The 20085-nt window shown below is 41.5% G+C and overlaps 3 protein-coding genes across 8 annotated transcripts; 2 read left to right on the top strand and 1 right to left on the bottom strand.

Annotated features, from left to right (window-relative positions):
* The first annotated feature begins 367 nt into the window (after positions 1 to 367).
* On the top strand, positions 368 to 7353 carry si:dkey-21c1.4 (uncharacterized). 2 transcript variants are annotated; one of them, XM_087844778.1, is made up of 5 exons: positions 368 to 716; positions 3495 to 4793; positions 5116 to 5226; positions 5524 to 5640; positions 5724 to 7353. In XM_087844778.1, exons 1-5 carry the CDS (start codon positions 707 to 709, stop codon positions 5750 to 5752), a joined length of 1566 nt encoding a protein of 521 aa, XP_087700904.1. In that variant the 5' UTR covers positions 368 to 706; the 3' UTR covers positions 5753 to 7353. The 2 variants fall into 2 exon arrangements, with proteins under 2 accessions (XP_087700904.1, XP_087700903.1); XM_087844777.1 differs by having other exon boundaries at positions 5524 to 7353.
* bicral (BICRA like chromatin remodeling complex associated protein) lies at positions 7310 to 17570 on the bottom strand. Of its 5 annotated transcripts, none has more exons than XM_087844775.1 (13): positions 17491 to 17544; positions 15368 to 15431; positions 15172 to 15217; positions 14828 to 14876; positions 14653 to 14718; positions 11993 to 13261; positions 11860 to 11908; positions 11720 to 11760; positions 10803 to 10852; positions 10562 to 10707; positions 10367 to 10461; positions 10177 to 10279; positions 7310 to 10086 (listed from the first exon to the last, which is right to left on the bottom strand). In XM_087844775.1, exons 3-13 carry the CDS (start codon positions 15210 to 15212, stop codon positions 9611 to 9613), a joined length of 2385 nt encoding a protein of 794 aa, XP_087700901.1. In that variant the 5' UTR covers positions 15213 to 15217; positions 15368 to 15431; positions 17491 to 17544; the 3' UTR covers positions 7310 to 9610. The 5 variants fall into 5 exon arrangements, 4 of the variants coding, with proteins under 4 accessions (XP_087700901.1, XP_087700902.1, XP_087700900.1 ...); XM_087844776.1 differs by lacking the exon at positions 17491 to 17544 and adding an exon at positions 16115 to 17474; XR_015719394.1 differs by lacking the exons at positions 15368 to 15431; positions 17491 to 17544 and having other exon boundaries at positions 7310 to 8516; positions 8642 to 10086; positions 15172 to 15355.
* Positions 17571 to 18710: 1140 nt separating this feature from the next.
* On the top strand, positions 18711 to 19942 carry tbcc (tubulin folding cofactor C). The gene has a single exon (XM_006790958.2). It carries the CDS (start codon positions 18753 to 18755, stop codon positions 19794 to 19796), a length of 1044 nt encoding a protein of 347 aa, XP_006791021.1. The 5' UTR covers positions 18711 to 18752; the 3' UTR covers positions 19797 to 19942.
* The last annotated feature ends 143 nt before the right edge of the window (positions 19943 to 20085 follow it).

Here is a 20085-nt window from a genome sequence, read left to right as displayed (position 1 = left end):
TATGCCTGAAAAACTTGATTTTATTGTCTTTGGAAATTCACAGTGAATTTCTTTGAGGTGCAAATTTAAACCTGGGTTCTTTACCACTTAGACCAAAATCTAATGATTAACAAAACACGAGGAGCACGTGTTACGTAGATAAACCTTATTGTACCGCTAAGACGTCTTTTTTTTTTCAGTACTCTGCCAGAAAATTACGTAAGCATTTCTGCGGATACATCGTTTCCGACGCCTCAAGCGTACCAGTGAAACGTTTAGTGGGTATTTTGACTTCATCCAAAAATGCGTCGGCATGTTTGGGGACTTCAAAAGGCGGAAGTGGGGAGGAGTGAATCATAAAGTCGACGCAACACACCCACCGAGCAGATCCCTGCGTGTTCGTACAAGACTTTTATCTGTCACAGCAATGTAACGGGCTGTACCGTTATAAACCACATCCAAGGGGTGTAATTTTAAACTAGGGCGTCAATATATTGATGATTTTACGATAACTTTTGATTTTACATTCAGGCTTCGAACTCGCTACCTAAAAGCGGGGTCTTTCACTTCACCGTCGCGACTCTGAGGACTTACTTAACCTAAACTGTTTAAAAGTGACACTCCCGGGTGTAAATGTGATAATTACTGACGCTTCACCTTAGCGCTGTAACTTTGCTGCTCTGAATCATGCTTTCACCCGATTGGCTGTTTGACAGGCGCGTGCGAAATGAGCTGTGGTAAGTGTCACACAACTGTAATTCAGAATAGCGGAAAAAACACGTGCTATAATAACGACCAATATATTAATTTGCTGAATTATAAAAATACGTTTATAGCTTCGTCTAGAAGCCGGGGTGACAAACATAAGATCCGGGGGCCAGAACTGACCCACCAAAAAATCCAATCCGGCCCACTGGACCTCTGTGTAAAATGTGAAGGAGGTCATAAATTTTGGACTTTCAACTATATTTTCACAAATTACGCAGCTGATGCTATAAGCCATTTGTGCTACAAGAAAGTAATAAAGTAACAAACAAAAGACAGAAAATGTCCAGTTTCTTCACTAACTACTAGAAATTTCTGTTTTTATTTCAAATGTGTCTTCAGTAAAATAAAGGACATTTTCTGTAAATTAACAAAAACATTCTCTTTATAATTACTGGTAGCTGGTCAGTGAGCTACCAGAACTTTTCCTGTAATTTTACACATTCATATCTTGAAATTTAGGTGTGAAGAATCATGCTGACAAATCTCTTTCGTTAACGTGTCCTTATCATGTATATAAACTAATGCATACTGTTGAAATTACACTTCTTTTTAATAAATTGAGATATCCCAGGAATTAAATGTGCAGTTAAACTACTTTACAATGACAGAAAAGGGATCTTCACAGTTCCAGCTAATTTCAAAGTGGCCAGTATGTGTCCCTTGATGTAAATTTGATCTAGAGCAGGTGTAGGCAACGCCAGGCCTCGAGTGCCGGTGTCCTGCAGGTTTTAGATCTCACCCTGTGTCAACACACCTGAATCAAATGATTAGTTCATTACCAGCCCCCTGGAGAACTTCAAGACATGTTGAGGAGGTAATTTAGCCATTTAAATTAGCTGTGTTGGATCAAGGACACATTTAAAACCTGCAAGACACCGGCACTCGAGGCCTGGAGTTGCCTACCCCTGATCTAGAGACTAGGTATCAAATATACGGCCTGTTGGCCAGACGTGGGTCCAAAAAGCTCCAATTCAGCCCACTGGATGGCTTTGGAAAATATGGACACTTCAAATGAAGATTATAAAGTCCTTTATTTCTTGCAGCTCTTACAATTTTTTACATCAGCATTTCTTTATAATATGGAAAAGTTGAGACGTTTTGTTAAATAAAATTGCGCTTATTTTTCTGAGTGATTTTTCTTATCTCAGGGAAAACAAGGGTAACTTTCATAGTGCTGAAAGTTGAACAAAAACAGTTAAGGCTTCACTGATCTAGCCTATTTAACTTGAAATTTGGTTGTATGGGCCCCATGATAAGCTCGACACCCCTGGTCTAGAGAACCTATTATTCAGGTGACAAGGTCAGCCTTGCAAACTACCTTACATTTCCCATTAATCGGGTAGTCTTCAATGCAAAGCTGTATTTTATTGACACTCATTATGGGTCTGAATGTCATGGTAGTTTTGGGCTTTTAATTTCACTATTCCATTGACTTTGTGCAATATACTAGTACCACTGACAGCAAAACAGCCTTGATGCTACCACTGCCATGCTTGACAGTTGGTACAGCTTTCTAAGGTCAGAAAGTTTCATCTTTACTTCTTCAAACATTGTGGGTCAGTCTTTCTCTCATCTGACCGTAAAACCTTTCTCACATTTGGTTTGTCCTTGTGGGCAGCTGCAAATTTCAGTCAAGCTTGACGGTTTTTATTTTGGAGCAGGGGCTTCTTTCTTGGTTGGCACGCTCTCAGTCCATAGCCATGTAAAACTTGCTTCACTGTAGACAGTGACACTGGTGCTGCAGTTTCAAGTTAAATGGAGGCTTGAGCCTTGTTGGTTCCCAGGTTGTTCCTGAGCACCCCAATTAATTACCTCTTATCTGAGGAGGACAGTTTGGGTCCTCTTCCAGACCTTGGCAAAGTGGTGGCACATCCAACTTGTACCTATGTACAATTGTCTTAACTGATGATTTTGGGATCTGCAGCTGTTTAGAAATTGCTTCAAGAGATCTTCACAACTTGTTTAAATCTAAAATTGCCTTTCTGAGATCTTCACCAAGTTCTTTGGACTTTCTCATTCAATGAGTGCTGTCAAAAAATCCATTTTATGCTGGCAGACAAGTTACCAGTTGTACTGTATGCATACTTTTAACCCTGTGTGGATTAGAGAAAATGCAAAGTAAAGCCAGACCTGTGCACTTATGTATTGTTTGTTAAAGTCATTAAAGATGTATGTTGTATAACCATGCTACTTTGGAAAAAGTTAAATTCAAAGAAATCATTAAAAGTCTAAAGTTACCACGACATCAATGCCCATGATGTGTAGATGTAAACTTCAGACCACAACTGTACGTGTGACATATTTTGAAAGGTATTCTGTTTTGTGCAGCTGATTTTCTGGTCTACTTATCAAAATTGACTTTATTTAATTATTTAAAAAAAAACCAACAACCTCAAAAGCAATTGGTGCAGTGGTTAACACTGTTGCCACACAGAAATAAGGTTCTTGGTTTGCACGTCCTGGTTGGGTTGGGGGTTGGGTGATCCAGTTTCCTCCTACGATTGTACATGCATGTTAGGTTAATTTGTGATTCTAAATTGTGTATGAGATCATAATCAGTATGTTTATGCACACATAGCTGGTGCTTGATATGATTTTCTTTCTTTAAAGATGAAATTGTTCATATAAAGCTAAAACGATACCTTATTTATATTCAGCCATTATGTCCTTCCAACACATCTTCACTGGTCGTTCTATGTTTGCCCTGGAAGTCCCATTTTGACCCGTTCTCTGTCACCCACCCACAGAGGTGTGTCCTTTCTGCGGGAAAACGTACAAAAGGTTGAAGAGCCACTTGCCACATTGCAAGGCAGCTGCTGCCTCTAAAGCACCACCATCCAAACCAGATGTCACAGCAAACGAGACAGCATCGTCTTCTCAGCTGGACTCGGTTTTGTCCAGAGCAACAGCAAAGGGAAGGAAGTCATCGTCAGTCATAACAGATCTACAAGGACAGACGCGTAAAAGGGACACAGCATCAGGACCATCAAATGTGACATCTTCATCACCACGAACATCATCATCCATGACATTACTTTCACCAACTACAAAGACGAAACAAAAGCTGGTTGATCAAATAAAGACAAGCACCCTTTTGTTATCTCCATCTCCAGCTCTGCCCCCCACCACTTCTAAGCCAAAAAAGAAGAGTCTCCGTGCATTGATAGAAGCTGCTAAGTATGACCAAATTACAAAGGAATCACTAAAGGTGTCTGAAACAGAACCAACTCTAAGCTCCAGAAACACAGCTCAGACAGAGCCCAAAACTATCTCAGGCAAAGACTATGCCCATCTGTCTGCAGACGCTAAACCCAAAGATGCAGCTAAGAAGACGCCAAAGACAAAGGATCGTGTTAATCAGATGCTTTCCACAACCAAACAGAGTGAAAGTAGCACAAAATTCCCAGAGAAAGGACACACGTTTTGGGAGGATGGCAAGCAGGAGATTGAAGATTCATCCATGAATAATTTTGTTTTGAAGTTAGGAAATGGCCACCAGGCAAAGATCACCCTCCAGGATGTTAAAGCCACATTAGGCCTAGCTAGACCACCCCGTCAGTCCAGCAGGCCGAGCATCCTGAGCCAAATTCAAACTAATGACAACCTGTGCAGTAAAATCGGAGTCGATACGGGTGTTGGACCAGTTCCACTTTTAGAAGATAATCAAAAGTATGTTGCAACTCAGTCTGATGAGCTGCTGAGCACCAGCCCACAACATGCAGGCCTAAAATCAGATAAGAAAATAACCTCAAAGACTAAACAACTGGCTTTAGTCCCTCTGCAAGATGTGCCAGAATCAACCCCTCCTACAGCTCCCTTCCTGCGTGCGTCATCTCAGCAGTGGCAAGCTATGCCTCCTCCAGTCAACCTGAATGAGGGGCTGAAGGTGAGCCATCACATGACAGGCCTCCTCACAAAATCGGCACCTGTGGGTCAGTTTTCCAGCCTTCTTTCCCCTCTTGTATCACAAAGTCTGCCAGTGAAGGTGGAGACAGTGGAGAAGCCCGAGGTCAGGAAGCAAAGCACTGCTGAAAATCCAAACGAAGGTAAGTATTTGGAAATAATTGTTTTCCAGCCAAAATGTATACAGACCTGATGGTCCGGATTCTTTCCCTGTCTGACTTACAAAATAATATAATTAATGAATTATATTCAGACATTTGAACAAGTCACTTTGTGGCTCACGGCACTGTGTTAGGCGTTTTTCACAGATTTTATTGATAAAGTAGTTAATAAATTAAGAAAAATTATTGCCATATATTGTCAGTTTTACTGGGCCAGTACCAATAATAAAGACTTTGGAATAATATTCAGCTCGATTGTAGTGTTTCAGCTTCCCTGATTCTCTGTCGGTGTCATGGATTACAGGAGCTCTGACACACCGGAGTCTTGGACAGGTGAGACTGAGGGAATTACCTAAATGGCTTGCCTGCAAAGCCCCAAGCCATCCAAAAGATGCTGTGGGAATGTTGCAAAGAGGTCAGTATCTCTCTCATACAGAGAGACACAGTATTCGTGCTACTCACAGCACAAAAGCCGCCCTCCCATTTGTTTGTCTGTCACTTCTAACTTCCTGTAACAGTGTTATCTCTCAGAAATGAGGTTTTATTGAACTTTGTAGATGCTTGTAGTCAGATTTTGTTACCTCAGAACAAAAGCATTATAGCCAACAGCTGTTAGCAGCCGCTTAATATCTGCTATACAGATGTGAGATTGGTGTCTATTCTTTAAGATTTCTGTGCTTGTCTTTTCTCAACTCTTCTGTGCGTGATTCAGGCTGGCAGTGGTATTACAGGCGGTATATTGATGTGAGGAAAGGAGGTGTAGGTGGACTGGGCATGTTGTTAGCAGGATACTGTGTGCTCAGCTACATCTGGAGTTACCGCCACATAAGTAAGTGTGTTTTGCTAAGTGTGTGCTCCATTTAACTGATGGATTTGGAGATAAGCTGGTTTTCTTTTTTTTCCTTTTCCCAGAGCTTGATCGCTGGAGGAAGTATCACTAATGGTCAAGGAAAGATACTTGGAGCAGCAGCATTGACAGAGAAAAGATTCAGAACTTCAGGACTCCATATGATGAATTTGCACAGCATATATAACTGAGAAATTGGTACCGTTACTTGTCAGCATGTAAGCCCTTCCCTTCAGCCAATTTTGTGTATTCTGTCACCAGCATACATTGTGGGAGCACTATATAGTATATAAATAATAAATAGTGAAGAAAGTGCAAGAGTGCCTTAAACTGAATTCTTTGGAGTGACCACAAGTGTACAACTCTTCTGGTTGGAAAACAAGTACAGGTGTATAGAAGTCTATGTCAATTCTCCAGTGAGTTTAGGGTCTCAGTAGCTAGTTTCAAGCTTGATTGAATGCAACATGCTTATTTTTTGAATTAAATGGTCACTTCCATATAAGCATACAGTTCCCCCTCAATTTAACCCCAAATACACTCATGACAACAGGACAAATGCTCAACTCTAAGCTTCACATTGGGACTGCGTTGACTTCATAGTGCTTCTAGAGTTCCTCTAGAAGCAAGTCTTGCCGTTGGGTTCTTGTTTGGGCAGTTTCATTTCAGTGGTCACTGGGACATAAAACTGCATGTGTGGTATCACCAGTCAGATCTGATAAAACTGGCTGAATCCTGATGACTTTTCCCCAAAATAAGCCTTTTTTGTTCCCGTTTGTCTTACTACCTTGTTTGCTTTTGCTGAATTTTCCCAGATATTTATATTTAGAATTGGGTGTCGTGTGTTTCTTTCAGTCTCTCTGGTTGTCCATCTTTTGTATAAAATCTAAAAGCATATGTTATGAAGACAGACTGCATGATTATGAATTTTCCTAATTAAATTAATTGCAAACAAATACGAAACTAAAACATGTAACGTTTCATTATCTGTATAAGGTTTCTAAAATGAAAGCTTGTCATGCTACATTGTATTATTTTAAAATGCTTATGTTTTTGTGTTTCTTTTATTATTCCTGTTTTATTTATTTCATGGAGAAAATGTTAAAAAGTATTTGCTTTAAAAAAAAAAACAGCTTTTTTAAGAGTCAAAACATTTTTCCTCATCAGTGACCACTGTGTGTTCCAGACGTCCACTAGCTGTCACTGTTGGGTTATGTTACTTGAACCAAAGGGGGCTGGGCAGTCTAATGTCTGCTGTGCAGTTTTCTCAGCTCTTTTGTGTAGAGGCATCGGCACTGGAGTCCATAAAAGGATTAAAGAGAACCAACAGATTTCTAACTTGATAAAATATTACTTTGGCAGCTGTGATGCAGAGAAACATGAAATCTAAATGTCATGACATCAGTGAAAAGATCATATCTGTGCAGCAGAGGGTAACAAATCTGGTTTTCCTTTGCCACTGCTTCCTCTGTCACATGATGTGATTATGCATGCTTAGTCCATCAGTGCCAGTGTGTGAACCCTCACAGAATAGCAATGGAGGGAAATCGAAGGAGGTTTTCAGCCGGACTGGACCAGTTCCTTGTTGTACACAAAATGGATTTATTGTTGAATCTCCTAACTGCTGTATTGAACAAATACAAATAAAGAAACAACAGCATTTTCTTTTGTAATGACTTTACTGACACTGCTTCTTAGTCAACACAATAAAAAATAATTTTCTTAAGTTTTTTTCTTTACATTCTCTTTTTCTTCGTACAAAAATTATAAATATTTTGTGTCTAACTTTTTTTATACAAAACAACAAACTATACAAATCAAATGGGACAAACAATGAAAATGAAGGCAGAAAACGCATCTCTGCACAAAAAAAAAAGAAAAAAAAACTGATGATGATAGGGGAGAAAAAGCACAGTTTGTTCCTACCAGGCTCTCAAGACCATGATATGCATTCTGATAACACAATGGTTTACAAACACTGGGTATGTCCCTACTTTGAAAGCCTAAAGTGAACATCCTTGTAGATATAAGTGCTATAGAGGCACAAAATCTTGCAGCAGTCGCTTGGAGGAGCAAATGCAAAATCTCACTTGACCCTAACTTGTCATTTGAGATTTGCTTTCAAAGCAAACAGCCCAGTTTTTCTCGGAAAGAAGAGGTCTGCAAGAGCTGAGGCAGAGATGAAGACAGGCTGCCATGGCCACTGGCACTTAAATTTAAAAAAGGGTCTTCTATCATCCCATTTGAAAGGCCTTCAGTCTGTTTGTGTAGTCTATTAGCAAGCATATTTCACATACATGCTCATAGGAGAAAGGTGGTGCTGTCCAGAATCAACCCTGAGAGCATTTAATGCATTTAATCAGGGCTTTTGTGTTGTTGCAAAAACAGAAGTAGAGGGACATTATTTAGGACTTTTAAGTCTTGGTTTAATAAAACAAAAACATAATCATTCTGAGTTCAGAGGAAACACTACAGGGTTTTTTTAATAATTAGCCACAGAGCTGGTGAGACAAATGAGGGGGATTCTGGATGAGACCACAGTCTCTCCTAATAATTTTGGTTGTGCTGCTGAGAAGGAAAAGAGCGAAAGTGTGAGAAAACTATCCCAGGGAACTAAGAAAACGCTTGGCAATAAAGTCAAAAGTATGGCAATCACACTACCAAACTACAGGAAATCAGTGTGTATGGTTGCCAATTAACACACACACACACACACACACATTGACGTGTCAGGGTTGTAAAGCATAGAGAGAAAGATATGATTCATATATAATTATATGCAAAAGGCAAACAAACATACATACAATCAATAACCCTCCTGGGTCATTTAGACTGCTGACAGTATTGTCACGTTCTCAACGCTGGGGAACACATAACAACAAACAAAAACAGTCCTGTTTCTTTCAATGTCATTTAAAAAAAAAGTTCAGCAAATTTAACATCTCTTCCTCAATCTGAGGACGTAGCTCCACAGACACAAACTCACTGTGAAATGATGAAGGTGGCAGAGATCTACAGATATGTCCTGTGTCTGTGTCGGGACTTGCATACCTTTAAGGTACAAAAGAAAATGAAAAAGGTGACTTAAGCACACAAAAAAAGCACTGTAACACTACCATATGTGTCAATGGGACTAGTTTAACTGGCTTCTAGTGTGATTAAGAGGTTGTCCTTGTTACAGGCAGCCGAAAACACAAAAGCAGGCAAAAAGATTTTGGTTCTCTTTGACGTGTCCATCCGGTTCAGCCCAGCATACACCGCATATTGACTAAAGCCTTGTGTTTATATAGTTCCTGAAATAGGCCACAGTATGTTTAGTGCAACTTGCCTGTTTGAAGGTATCTCTACTGAGCTTAGATGTGAGGAGATCTACACCTCTCAACCATGAACTACTTGTACAAAAGCAACTGTTTGCGTGCTTAGATGTAGAAAGAACAGAAATAAATGGATTTTCTGATATTTAGAGCTTCTTCATGTAAACACTTCCATATAAAAACCTACAATTAGGCACAGAGTCCCTCCTCCTCATCTCTCTTGTTCGGCATAGGTAATGGGATGGGGAATAAACAATAAACTGGCAAAAAGTATTAACTAGTGTGTGAAGAGAGGGACACTCTTGCATTCAGTCGCAAACCCTACCACTGTAAAATAAACAAAAGAACATTTTGCATCTGTTAGTACATTGCATTGCACACATTCCCGGGTCTTTATAGGTAACTGTAAGTGCATGTGTTCACGTAACACCTTTACAGACTAACTGACTTCTACATAAAATCCCCCTAAAATGACCCAAAGCATACTACGTACATGCTACATGGCTGTGTATCACTAAGAACACAGGCCTGAAAGAAGAGTTAGCCTCTCTTCACACAGGGGACATAAAAAAAAGAAAAAGAAATGCACATACAAAAAAGAAGTAGAAACCATACATTGGGTGTAATATGGTTCATACATCTTAACATTCCAGGATGCTGTTGACTGCCGCCTCAAGAGCAGAATCTGTGTCAGGGTGAGGGGGTGAGGTGAGCTGAGGGGTATATGGAGGCTGCACAGGGTGGTGAGACACCTGGTAGTTTGTCGGGCCTCCTGACAATGCTGGGAAAGGTGAGGGTTTATTAAGAGGGCAACTATTGGCAGCAATCAGGCTGTTGTTGCTGATGCCGCTGGGTCCGTAGAGTTGCTGGGATCTCTTCATTTCCAGCACGTTCTTGTTTTCGAAGTGTGGTGGATGAAGTCTCTCTGTTGAGCCAGGTCCTACAGGCTCACTCCCTCCTGGGTCTTCATAACCAGGCTGGGAGTCTGTCCTGTATGGTGGCTCCATAGAGCCTTGTTCTGACTCATTCCATTTATAGCTGGATATAGGCTGAGGCGGGGAAGGGGCTTGGAAAAGTTTGGATTTCGTCCCACAGCAGAACTCCTCCAAGAAACTGTCTACAAACCAGACAGGGCAAAGTGTTAAATCAAAGTTAACTGAAAAGGGAATATTAGTTCACAATGGGATTCACTCCAATTCTGTTTTACCTGGGTCCACTAGTACCGTGCGTTTGTCTTGTATCAAGGTGCTGCGCTCCTCTTGGTTGAAAGTCCTGTCGATCATCACCATTTCTGAGGACGGACTGAAACGCTGCACAGAAGAGTGAGGTTATGCTGTTAGCCCTGTGCATTTCCTAACATCCCACACATCTAGTCATTAACTAGCGCGTGCACCCACCTCAGCTTCCACCATCAGTAGTCGCCTGTATTTGTTTACCATCCCCTGTGTCCTCATCAGCACCTGAGTTGCAGCTGCTTCAAATTCCTCATCCACTGGAAATTCAAAACACAACACACTACTTATATTAAAAACAACAACAACTTTAATTTCCGTAAAAGACTTGGGGTGAATCTAGTATTGTCATGACTGTACCCTGGGAGAACTCGTCCGGGCTGGGTGGAGCCCCCTGGAACACGTGGTACGGGATAAGTCTCAGGAGTGCGTCATCAACTGAAGTGAATTGACGTCGATCTGGGGTCTGAACTGCAACATGATCCTTCCTCACCTGTTGTAAAATCCTTTAAAAATAACAGAGAAAGACACAAGTTTGTTAAATGACTGAAAGACAAAAGCACAATTACACAGGACAGATGGCATGTCAAAAAAAACTCACATTTCTCCTTTTGTAAGAGTAGGAAGCAGAGGCCTCTTCTGTGCACTGACCTATGATGGGGAAGTGTACAAACCAAAGATGTCATTACATTAGATTGTTCCACCTAAAAAAGACACACGAGCATGTAGGGCTGCACGATTTTTTTGCTTAGAATTGAGATCACGATTCTCTCATGATTTTCTTTTCCAGTATAAATATTTATTGCACTTATTAACTGCACATCAACTTCGTAACAGTTGAGACTGAACATAAAAACAATAAATAAACATAAAAACAACAAATGTCTCACATTTTGTCGTTGCCGCAAAATGTTGTACTGCTTGAAATTCCGTCTCCACCGTCGCTCGACACTGCGTGTATAGAGCAGGTAGTGCAACAATAGAAAAATAGTTGCGGGACGGCACTGTGTAGCGTTTGTCTAGGGTGTTGATCATTTTCCTAAATCCCTCGTTTTGCACAGTGTTGATGGAGCCATATCTTTGGTCAGGTGATAAGTAATAGCCTCCGTAATTTCTTTGTGCCTGCGGGAGTTCGACGGGTATAGGGAAGCGCTGTATAAGGTTCCCGTTATTGATGTTTGGGTGGTTGACCGGGACGGATTTTCTCCTGTCACTTTCTCGTCATCCCTGACGTGCTCTCCGTTGTTTTTTCCCTGCCAATTTTAGCAGCCACCTTCTGTATCACGTGGTATAAGGCTCTGCCCTTGTCATTTGTTGAGCAGGAAGAGTGAGCGCTTGTTTTCATGCAGATTACGTCCCGGATCAAAATGCGTTACAATCGTCGTCTTTTTTTTTTTTTTTTTTTTTTAATCGTTGTCATTTGGAAATGAGATCGCACATAAGTATGAATTGAGATCGCGATTTTCTAACGATTAATCGTGCAGCCCTACAAGCATGTAAAACAAACAGCTAACGTACCTCAGAGTTTAGCATTGAATCCTGTGCCATGGGTTTGATTGCTACAAGAGATCACACAAACAAAGCAACTTTATCAGTCTGAAATTCTGCAGCTTATATTGAAACGTATTATACACTGAAGCCATTGGCGCCTCTTTTACCGTGGATGCTGCTGGCATGTGCTTGTTTGAGGGCAGGTGATGAAGAATTCTGAAAAATTTCAAGTAAAAGTTATGTCAGAGAGAGAACAAATAAGGAGAGAGCAAATTAATAAAAAGGCTGCCATCTGTATACCTGTCTGTAGTCTTGTTGCTGTGTCACATTACCAGGTAAAGGGGACAGAGAAGTACAGTTCTGGGATGGAGTCACTAGAAGGCGCTGCACGGGAGTAGCCGACGCTTGGCTCTGATTGCAGATCCCTGTTGTAGCCGGGCCAACCAGAGTCAGACGTCCAGGAGTGCATGGTGTCTGCACGGAGGTGGAGCTCGCACAAGAAACTCCCGTCCACATCTGAGTTACACCTCCTCCAACCTGATTCCCGCTTACTACTCCCTGATTCAAAATTAGTGGACCAGCTGTTGGTGCATTGAAGTTCTGCGCTGCAACAATCTGCACTGTGTTTTGACTGGTAATTAGGGGATTTGAGTTGGGGTTGATGGGCCCATTGTGGATGGTGCTAGATGGAGTGAGAGCCAAGGAGCTAGGTAGCAAGAACTGTCCGGCTGATATATTTGTCAGTGTAGACGCTTGTTGCTGCTCCAGGGGTGGTTGTACCACAATGGAGCCATTAGGTGTGTACTGTCCTGCAGGAGCAGCAGTATTAGTGTTCACTACATTAGTCACGGTGGTGGGAGTGGGCTGAAGACCAAGGCTGTAGACAGTCTGAGACCCCGGTTGGAGGGGTTTAGGCTGGATTGGTCTGACAACAGTCTGGGTCCCTCCTGGGCCTCTCTGTATGATGATATTTTGAAGCGGGATGTTTTTGAAAGGTAAGCCAACTTGGCCTTGGGTGGGAGCAAACACCTGCCCCCCTGTTGTTGTCCCTGCTGGAGCTACAGAAACACCTGGCCTTAGCACGATCTGTGGTGATCTTTCTAAGCTACTCAAAGTCATCACTCCGCCACCTGCACCAAAAGGACCCAACACCTGGATTGGCTGAGCAGAACCATTAGGCAGTGACGGCATGCCTTGCAAAAACTGGCCTGCAGAGAACGTAGCAGTTGCAGTCGTCACCACACCTACCCCGCCTCCATAGTTCCCCGAGACCAGCGGGGAGGAGAAGGGAACAGGAGCTTGCACTAGAGTGGGAGCAGGCTGCGAGTCCAGTAAAGCTTCCTGGGCCAGCGTTTGCTCAGTGATATCAGCTTCCAAGAGAGATTTCTGAAGGATGTCAAAGGGCTGGTCCTCTCCCCCGAGATCCACCCCTCCAGGGGAGGTTTCAGGCCCCAGTTCATCCTCAATAAATGAGAGACTGCTAGAGAGTTGGAGGCCTGCCCCGGTCGAATCCTCGCCAAATTCACCCATTGTAGAAGAACCATCTTTGAGGCCAGTGTTGGATCCAGTCTGAAAGAAGTATTGAGAGAAGAAAATGGAGAACTATTTGCATGTGAACTGCATATCTGATTTCAAAGTCAAAGGCTTCTTTTTATGCCCAAGTTAAGATATCAGGCTAATTTTATGTCAAATATTATTAGCTTTCTGTCAAAAATTGAACATGATCATCTATTATAGAATATAAAATACTAATATAATACTGTATTTCAAAGTTAATAAAGAAGTATCTGTTAGTGTTACAGAAGAACACAAACTGAAAATTCTTTGGTTAGTTCAAATAACAGATATTAATACAAAATAAAATCTCAATAAACCAAATGGTATTCATTATTTTCTATATATTCAAACTGTTTTAAATTGTTGGGAATCAACACCACAAATAAATAGACCCCCCCCCCCCCCCCACTCCCCCCCAAAAAATAAAAATAATTCTATACATACCCTCAGTGCAAATTCAAGAAACGATCAATTTAACAGAGCATAAACAAACCAGACATATCCACTCAGCTGTGGTCTGCTTATGCTCCAAGGCAACAAATAAAGACATTTTAAAAGGCAATACCAGTGCAGTACGCTCCAATGAAGTGGACAGTGAAGCTTATATATGGGTCAGATGCGCGATTTGACCACAAATCCGATGTGGCAGTGAAGTATGACACCGCTTGTTCAGCTGTCTCTCTGCACTCTCTGCAGCTGGGAAAAGGTGTTGTTTGTCCACAGCCCGGAAACTGGTGATGAGGATCAGGTCCTTTAATCACCAGCCTAAATTTGACATTTTTAACTGTCATTGTGATATCACTGTCCCTTTTCTGTCATAACGCAAACATGTGTCTAGAACTGCAAACTCCCGTACTGTGTGTGCACTGTATTTTTCAGGTAATTGCAGATAAACTGTGCATTGTGCTGGGATAGCACTGCTTCAGATCTAAAAGTGATTCATGATGTTACCTGCCTTTGTCGAAACATGCTGCTCTGTGTCTTTGTCGGACTTTAAACGGTAAGAATATCTCCACAATACCGAATTCCCTTTAACAGAGTCTTGGACACTGTGCACTGGGGGCTCTTGTTTGGTAATGCTGTAGCTGACGTTTTGAACACGTACGTAGTGCTCTGTCGTGCTGTGTATGTGTGTGATGACCTAAATTGACATGGCTTTAACTCTGCTCCAACCACGATTGGTTCAGTGTAGAGCTATTGTCATTGTTCTTTTGTCTTGTCTGTCAAGAAAATGGACGGAATGAGTTCGATTTACTTTTTATTAATCGTTACTCATATTTCTGTTGAGGAAAAGTTATCCCTGGTAGTTATCGTTATCATTTTATCATCCACTCCTAATGATGAACTGTAACAAAATGTCCTTGTGGTTTGGCTTAGATCAAGGTAATCATAGGTATACTCACGGTGTCATTACCAAAGAGAGATCCATCAGACCCATAAGCTGCGTTTGTTACATCATCCTCCTCAATCTGCAGGAACAAAAGACAAGTGAGTGAATGGACTTGGGTAATTCTGGTGTTTAAGGAATATTTCTAAGGAAGTCATTCAGACAAACTGAATTCTCCAAGTGTCACTCACAGACTTGCTGTTGCTGCCATGGAGATAGTCATTCAACGCATCTACATCTCTGAAAAAGATAAAGAAGCAACATCTTCAGCAGTTTCTTTTTATTTGTGTCACTATCTGTGGTTTTAAAGTCCCCTGACATTTGCTTTACTACATGTGTCTTGTGCTCATGACATTAAAATATTCACTTCCCTTATTCAATGAAAGATTTAAAACCAAAAAAACAGATCTTGCAGATAGTTGTTGCACTGATTTTAAAGGCAGCTATATATTCACAAGTATAAAACTGTATGGCCCGGGGTGTGGCAAGAAGAACTGGAATCTTAGTGCAGATTTTATAATCTTATAACGTTTACCCTAAAATATCCAGAAGACGGCGATCGTCATCATCATCCATGACACCTGAAAGAGTATGGAAGGCCATCAGATGAGGACATGGGACACACTAAGGTCTAATCACTGAACAGTGGAGTAAAACTTGTTTTTGTTTTACTCTAAAGTAGAAGTGCTTGAGCTCTGAATGGCTGCCATGTTTTTAGACATTTCACTCACAGGTTTCCAGCAGGAAGCATGGGCTCAGTCATTTAACACCCTTTCTTTCCTGCAAAAGGCTGGGCTGCAGAGTGAGAAACTTCATTTAGTAGAACTACATAACTGGACATGTATGTCAGATAAGGGGCGTGAGACAGGGCAGGCAGGTGCTAGATAAAAGAATGGTTCAAGTGTGAAACAGGGGTGTGGACAGGAAGTTGGGAGGGGGGGGTACATATTTGCTATTCAGTACATAAGGACAGAATGGCCTTCATCCCCTCCTACAAATGCTTAGCTATGACAAACTCCCACCCATAAAGCTTCTCTGCTGTCCCACATTGGTTGTCTTTCCAGTGTGCAGAGTGAAAAAGAGTATTTCAGTGTAAATAACCCCACCCTGCAACATTTATACATTATAGTTCTCATGTTCTGGGTTTCATCTCTCCATTGAAAGAGGTATTGGCTTTATGTTGTGTCAGTCAGTCAGCTTGGTGCTACTTAATAATTGGGGGTTTAGGGGTTGTTGTTTTTAATGGCACTTAAATGATTCAATATCTGTAAGTAAATGGTTGTGGCTGCTTTATTTACTGTATCACATAATAATAAAAACCTCATGTAATCACTAATAGAGCATGTGAATAAAATGGTTGTATCACATTCAATTTTATTTTGCTGTGTGTGTGCGTGTGTGTGTTTGCAGGTGACTGGGGAAATGTAGGTTTTGTTTTCCCATGAAAGGCAACTGCAACTCTACAAAATGGCTGTTACCATGCCATAGGCTGTCTTTACAGCAGAGCCACGTTGAGCCTCCATCTTTGGTTGAGCGAGAACAAAGACAGGACAGGGCTGCTGCACAAATTAGGCCGTTTAAACGGACCGTTTTGGAGTTTAAAGCAAAAAGAACGACCGTTTGCGCGATTTAAATCGCTGGAAAATCACGGTTGTTTTTTGTGTGTGTCCACAGCAAATAACACGACATTTTCTCGTCGAGCAAACGAGTGTCCTTCATCCTTCGAAACTTGAAATGTTACAGAAAACCATGTCGAGGTTCCGAGACAAAAACAACGGAAACTAAGCCATAAACAATTCACAAAAAGGCATCAAATACGGGCTGTAAAAATCTATATTATCCAGTTAAATCCAACGTGCAAAAAGTTAACGTTTACAAGCGATCACCTCAAATTGTAATGTTAGCTACATTAAAAATTAAATGACCGAGCTGTTTATGCTGGCCAGAATAATGACCTTTAAAAAATGTGATCTAGCTCGATATCGCCAGATTTGTATCTTTAATGCCAGTTTTGATCAAACAAATCCGTATTTCTTGTTGCATTTTTTGCCTAATTTTGAGCTCAAATTCACAACCACCGAAATCCAGCACAGCACGTGCTCTTCGACGCAAATCCACGGCTAGTCCCCGCCGTTAAAGCCGCACAAAAACACGGCTAATGTACAGCTTGCAAGTTTTATTTCCAAAAATAGACTGAATCGACAGAGAGTGATAATCGCATTCAAGCAGCACAAAACGCCCGTCGTCGCTGACGTGCTCTTTCTTTCTCTGTTGGGGAAGGCTTTCATTTGTCCTCTATGTGGCTCGTCTGCCAGCATGAAAAACGTCACATTTTTGCCTCGATATAGCCGAATCGACGCGTTTCAACCCGGGACGTTTGTCCCCAGTCCGTGTCCTGCTCGGGTCTTTAACTCAGCGGCTCCGCCACATTTTTAACTTTAAATATCGGCCTGCGCTGGTTAGCTAGCCGCGGCGTCGATGACGACGCCTATTTTGAAAGCCAGAATCCGTCGAAAAGGGCTAAAACCGCGTCGAGCCATAAATATTTATCCCGATTAGCATAACATAAAGACGACTCAAAAAGAGGCAAACCCTTTTACTCCTGTCTCACTCCTTCTTGAAACCCAATATCTCCATTTGGCAACTTTTAATTTGCTCCCCCCTCCTTCTCCTCCTCCTCCTTCTCCCTCTCCCACTCATATATTTTTCTCACTGTCCCTGCTCTGTCTCGGATAGATTTTTCTCTCCGCTCAAACTCTCTTCCCTCCCTGAAGGAAGGGAGGAAGGAGGTTGTGTGTGTTTTTTCCTTGAAATTTTTATCACAAAATTATAATACACTCAAAGGGAAACTCACCGTCATGAAAAAGCAGTGCCTTGTCAACGGGGTTTCCTCGCCATCACCGCACGGGTTGTTGTTGGGGTAGTGCACACAGCAAAATCAGCGGTCCTCAACGACTGCATATGGCTCCATGCATTTGAATACGAAACCTTAAAAACAACCGCAAATAATTAATAAACTATTTTTAATGCTTATGTGAATTATAATTACATGTGGCTCTGTCTTTATAAATAGCGGATAAACGTTATTACACTTAATCACTGCCAACGGTAGAGGGCGGGCCTTTGTGTATGCCACACCTGGATGTTGCTCAGGTATGCCTAGTTACCTGCTGAGAAGCCTATTCGTATTCAGAAAGCAGTCAGACTTTATAAGAAAGCAAAGCGTTTACATTTATTACACTTATTGTTTTTTTTTATATGTAACTCAGTCGCATTTTACACACACTTTCGAGTAAAAATAATATTTCTTCCACCTTCTAGTGTTGTATGTGATGTCTTTATTATAAAAACGTTAAAGAAAATATTATTACTTTTGATTCATTCAATCTGCACAACCAGGGGGCTGGGACCTTACAGTAAACGATAGATGAGTAAATGGCATGCTATTTAAATTTATTTGGTGTCTATATCTGTAATGTGTTTCACAAAAACCACACTATAAATATGGGTAAACTGTAGGGAGCAGGGTAGATAAAATGAAGGTGATATGAAAAAAAAAATTAAAAGGTTCTTTGAAATATATAAATATTTCATTGAAATATATAAATATAAAACGAATGGAAATATAAAAAGAAATTAAATAAATAATGCAAATGTTCAAGTATTTACTGTTCTTTATTTTGTTTTACTTTAAAATGATGAAAGAAACATTTTGGTCGAGCAGTATCATTAAATGCGTTTTATTAATAATACACATACGTATTAATATAATACTATATTCTATTACACAGAGGCTAAAATAAGCTCACAGCTTGGCTTCAAATATTTTGTTTCATTTTGTTCAAAAGGCAAAGAAGTCTGTCGAAGCTTATAAAGAGACCAAATTTAGAAGAAATTATATAATTTTGTGGTTAAATTGCAGGTTTTATTTCATCTTTAAAAAAGAAAAAAGAAAAAATATATATACATATATATATATATATATAGCTCAGTTTTTAAAATTAGCTTAAATACTCCGATGCAGCAGGTGGCGGTGTGCCACAGTGTTTATGTTGGCTTTGCGAAAGTCACGAAGAAGAGCGTCATCACTTCCGACACAACTAGCAGTGCGATAATATGGCAGCGGTGATTGAAGGTAACGAGGAAAATGGGTTTTCTGGCGAAAGTGGGGCGGCCAGGATACAAGAGCGACTTCAGAAGCGGCACCAGGCGAGGATTGAGGATGCCGAGCGGAGGAAGGAGGCTAAAGAGAGCCATTCTGTCGCCGAGGAGAAGAGCGAGTATTTCTCCAGCGCCTTCAACAGGGAGCGGGCGTGTATAGAGGAGCTACTGTCCAGCTGTTCCGGAGCTGAGCGCGCTGTGGTGACTGAGAAACTAGAGGAGGCCACGACCAAAACTCTCCAGCTGCAAAAGTTTCTGAATGACAGTATGCAGTTTCTAACGCAGTACGAGCTCAGGCAAGCCCAGGCTGCTCTCCAGAAACTCCAAACCTCGCTGTCTGAGACCAAAGAGGAGGCGTTGCCCAGGAAGAAGTTTGCCTTTCGAACTCGCACCAAGGCAACAGATCAAGCCGCTGCACAAGATGCTCATCCCCTTCCCCGTGATGAAGGCACACCTGCAGAGACAGGTAGGACCCAGGTGGATGGAGCAGCACCCGCCGAGCAGTGCGGCTTCTCCAACATGACCAGTGAGTTTCTGACCAAGACGGCTGAAGAGATCCAAAAACGAGATGTGCTTCTCACTCACCTGACCAACTGCAAAGTCCATCTGTTCGGCTCCCCGAGCACGCTGCACCTGAAACACATCGACGGCTGTGAGATCCTGTGCGGGCCGGTGTCCAGTTCAGTTTTTGTAGATAATTGCAGAAACAGCGTGCTGGCCTTTCCCTGTCAGCAGCTGCGGACCCACAACACAACCGACACACAAGTGTATCTGCAGGTCACCAGCCGAGCCATCATAGAGGACTGTCACGGAGTGAGCTTTGCCCCGTTCACATGGTCCTATCCCACTCTGGAAGAGGACTTCACTGTGTCTGGGCTGGACCGGGCCCGAAACAACTGGACTCAGGTGGATGACTTCAACTGGCTTGCTGCTGGGACACCTTCCCCAAACTGGACTGTTATTCCAGAAGCAGACAGAAAAGCCAACTGGGACTCCTAGAATGGGACTTCTAATGACCTAATGCACTAAAACAAATGACAGTAGAAATTTTACATGAACTGCTTGTGGCCAGAATGCACATTTAATGTCCATTTTATTTATTGGATATAATCTTCACTAATATATTTAAATAAAAATTCACTTAATTTGGGCTGTTACAGTGTTTCTGTTCTTTTTTTTTTTTTTTTTTTTTTTTTTTTTTTTTTTTCCAAAATAAGTCTAATTCTTAGGAGTCTAAGGTCAAAGGCAGATTTCAAGTAGTTTGGTATTGGGACAGGCTGAGCTTTTC

This window comes from Neolamprologus brichardi, chromosome 8 (genome assembly GCF_056152115.1).
Source record: "Neolamprologus brichardi isolate AB-2024 chromosome 8, ASM5615211v1, whole genome shotgun sequence".
Lineage (NCBI taxonomy): Eukaryota > Metazoa > Chordata > Actinopteri > Cichliformes > Cichlidae > Neolamprologus > Neolamprologus brichardi.
The sequence above is the reverse complement of the archived record's forward strand: the minus strand, read 5'-3'. Positions and strand labels throughout refer to the sequence as shown.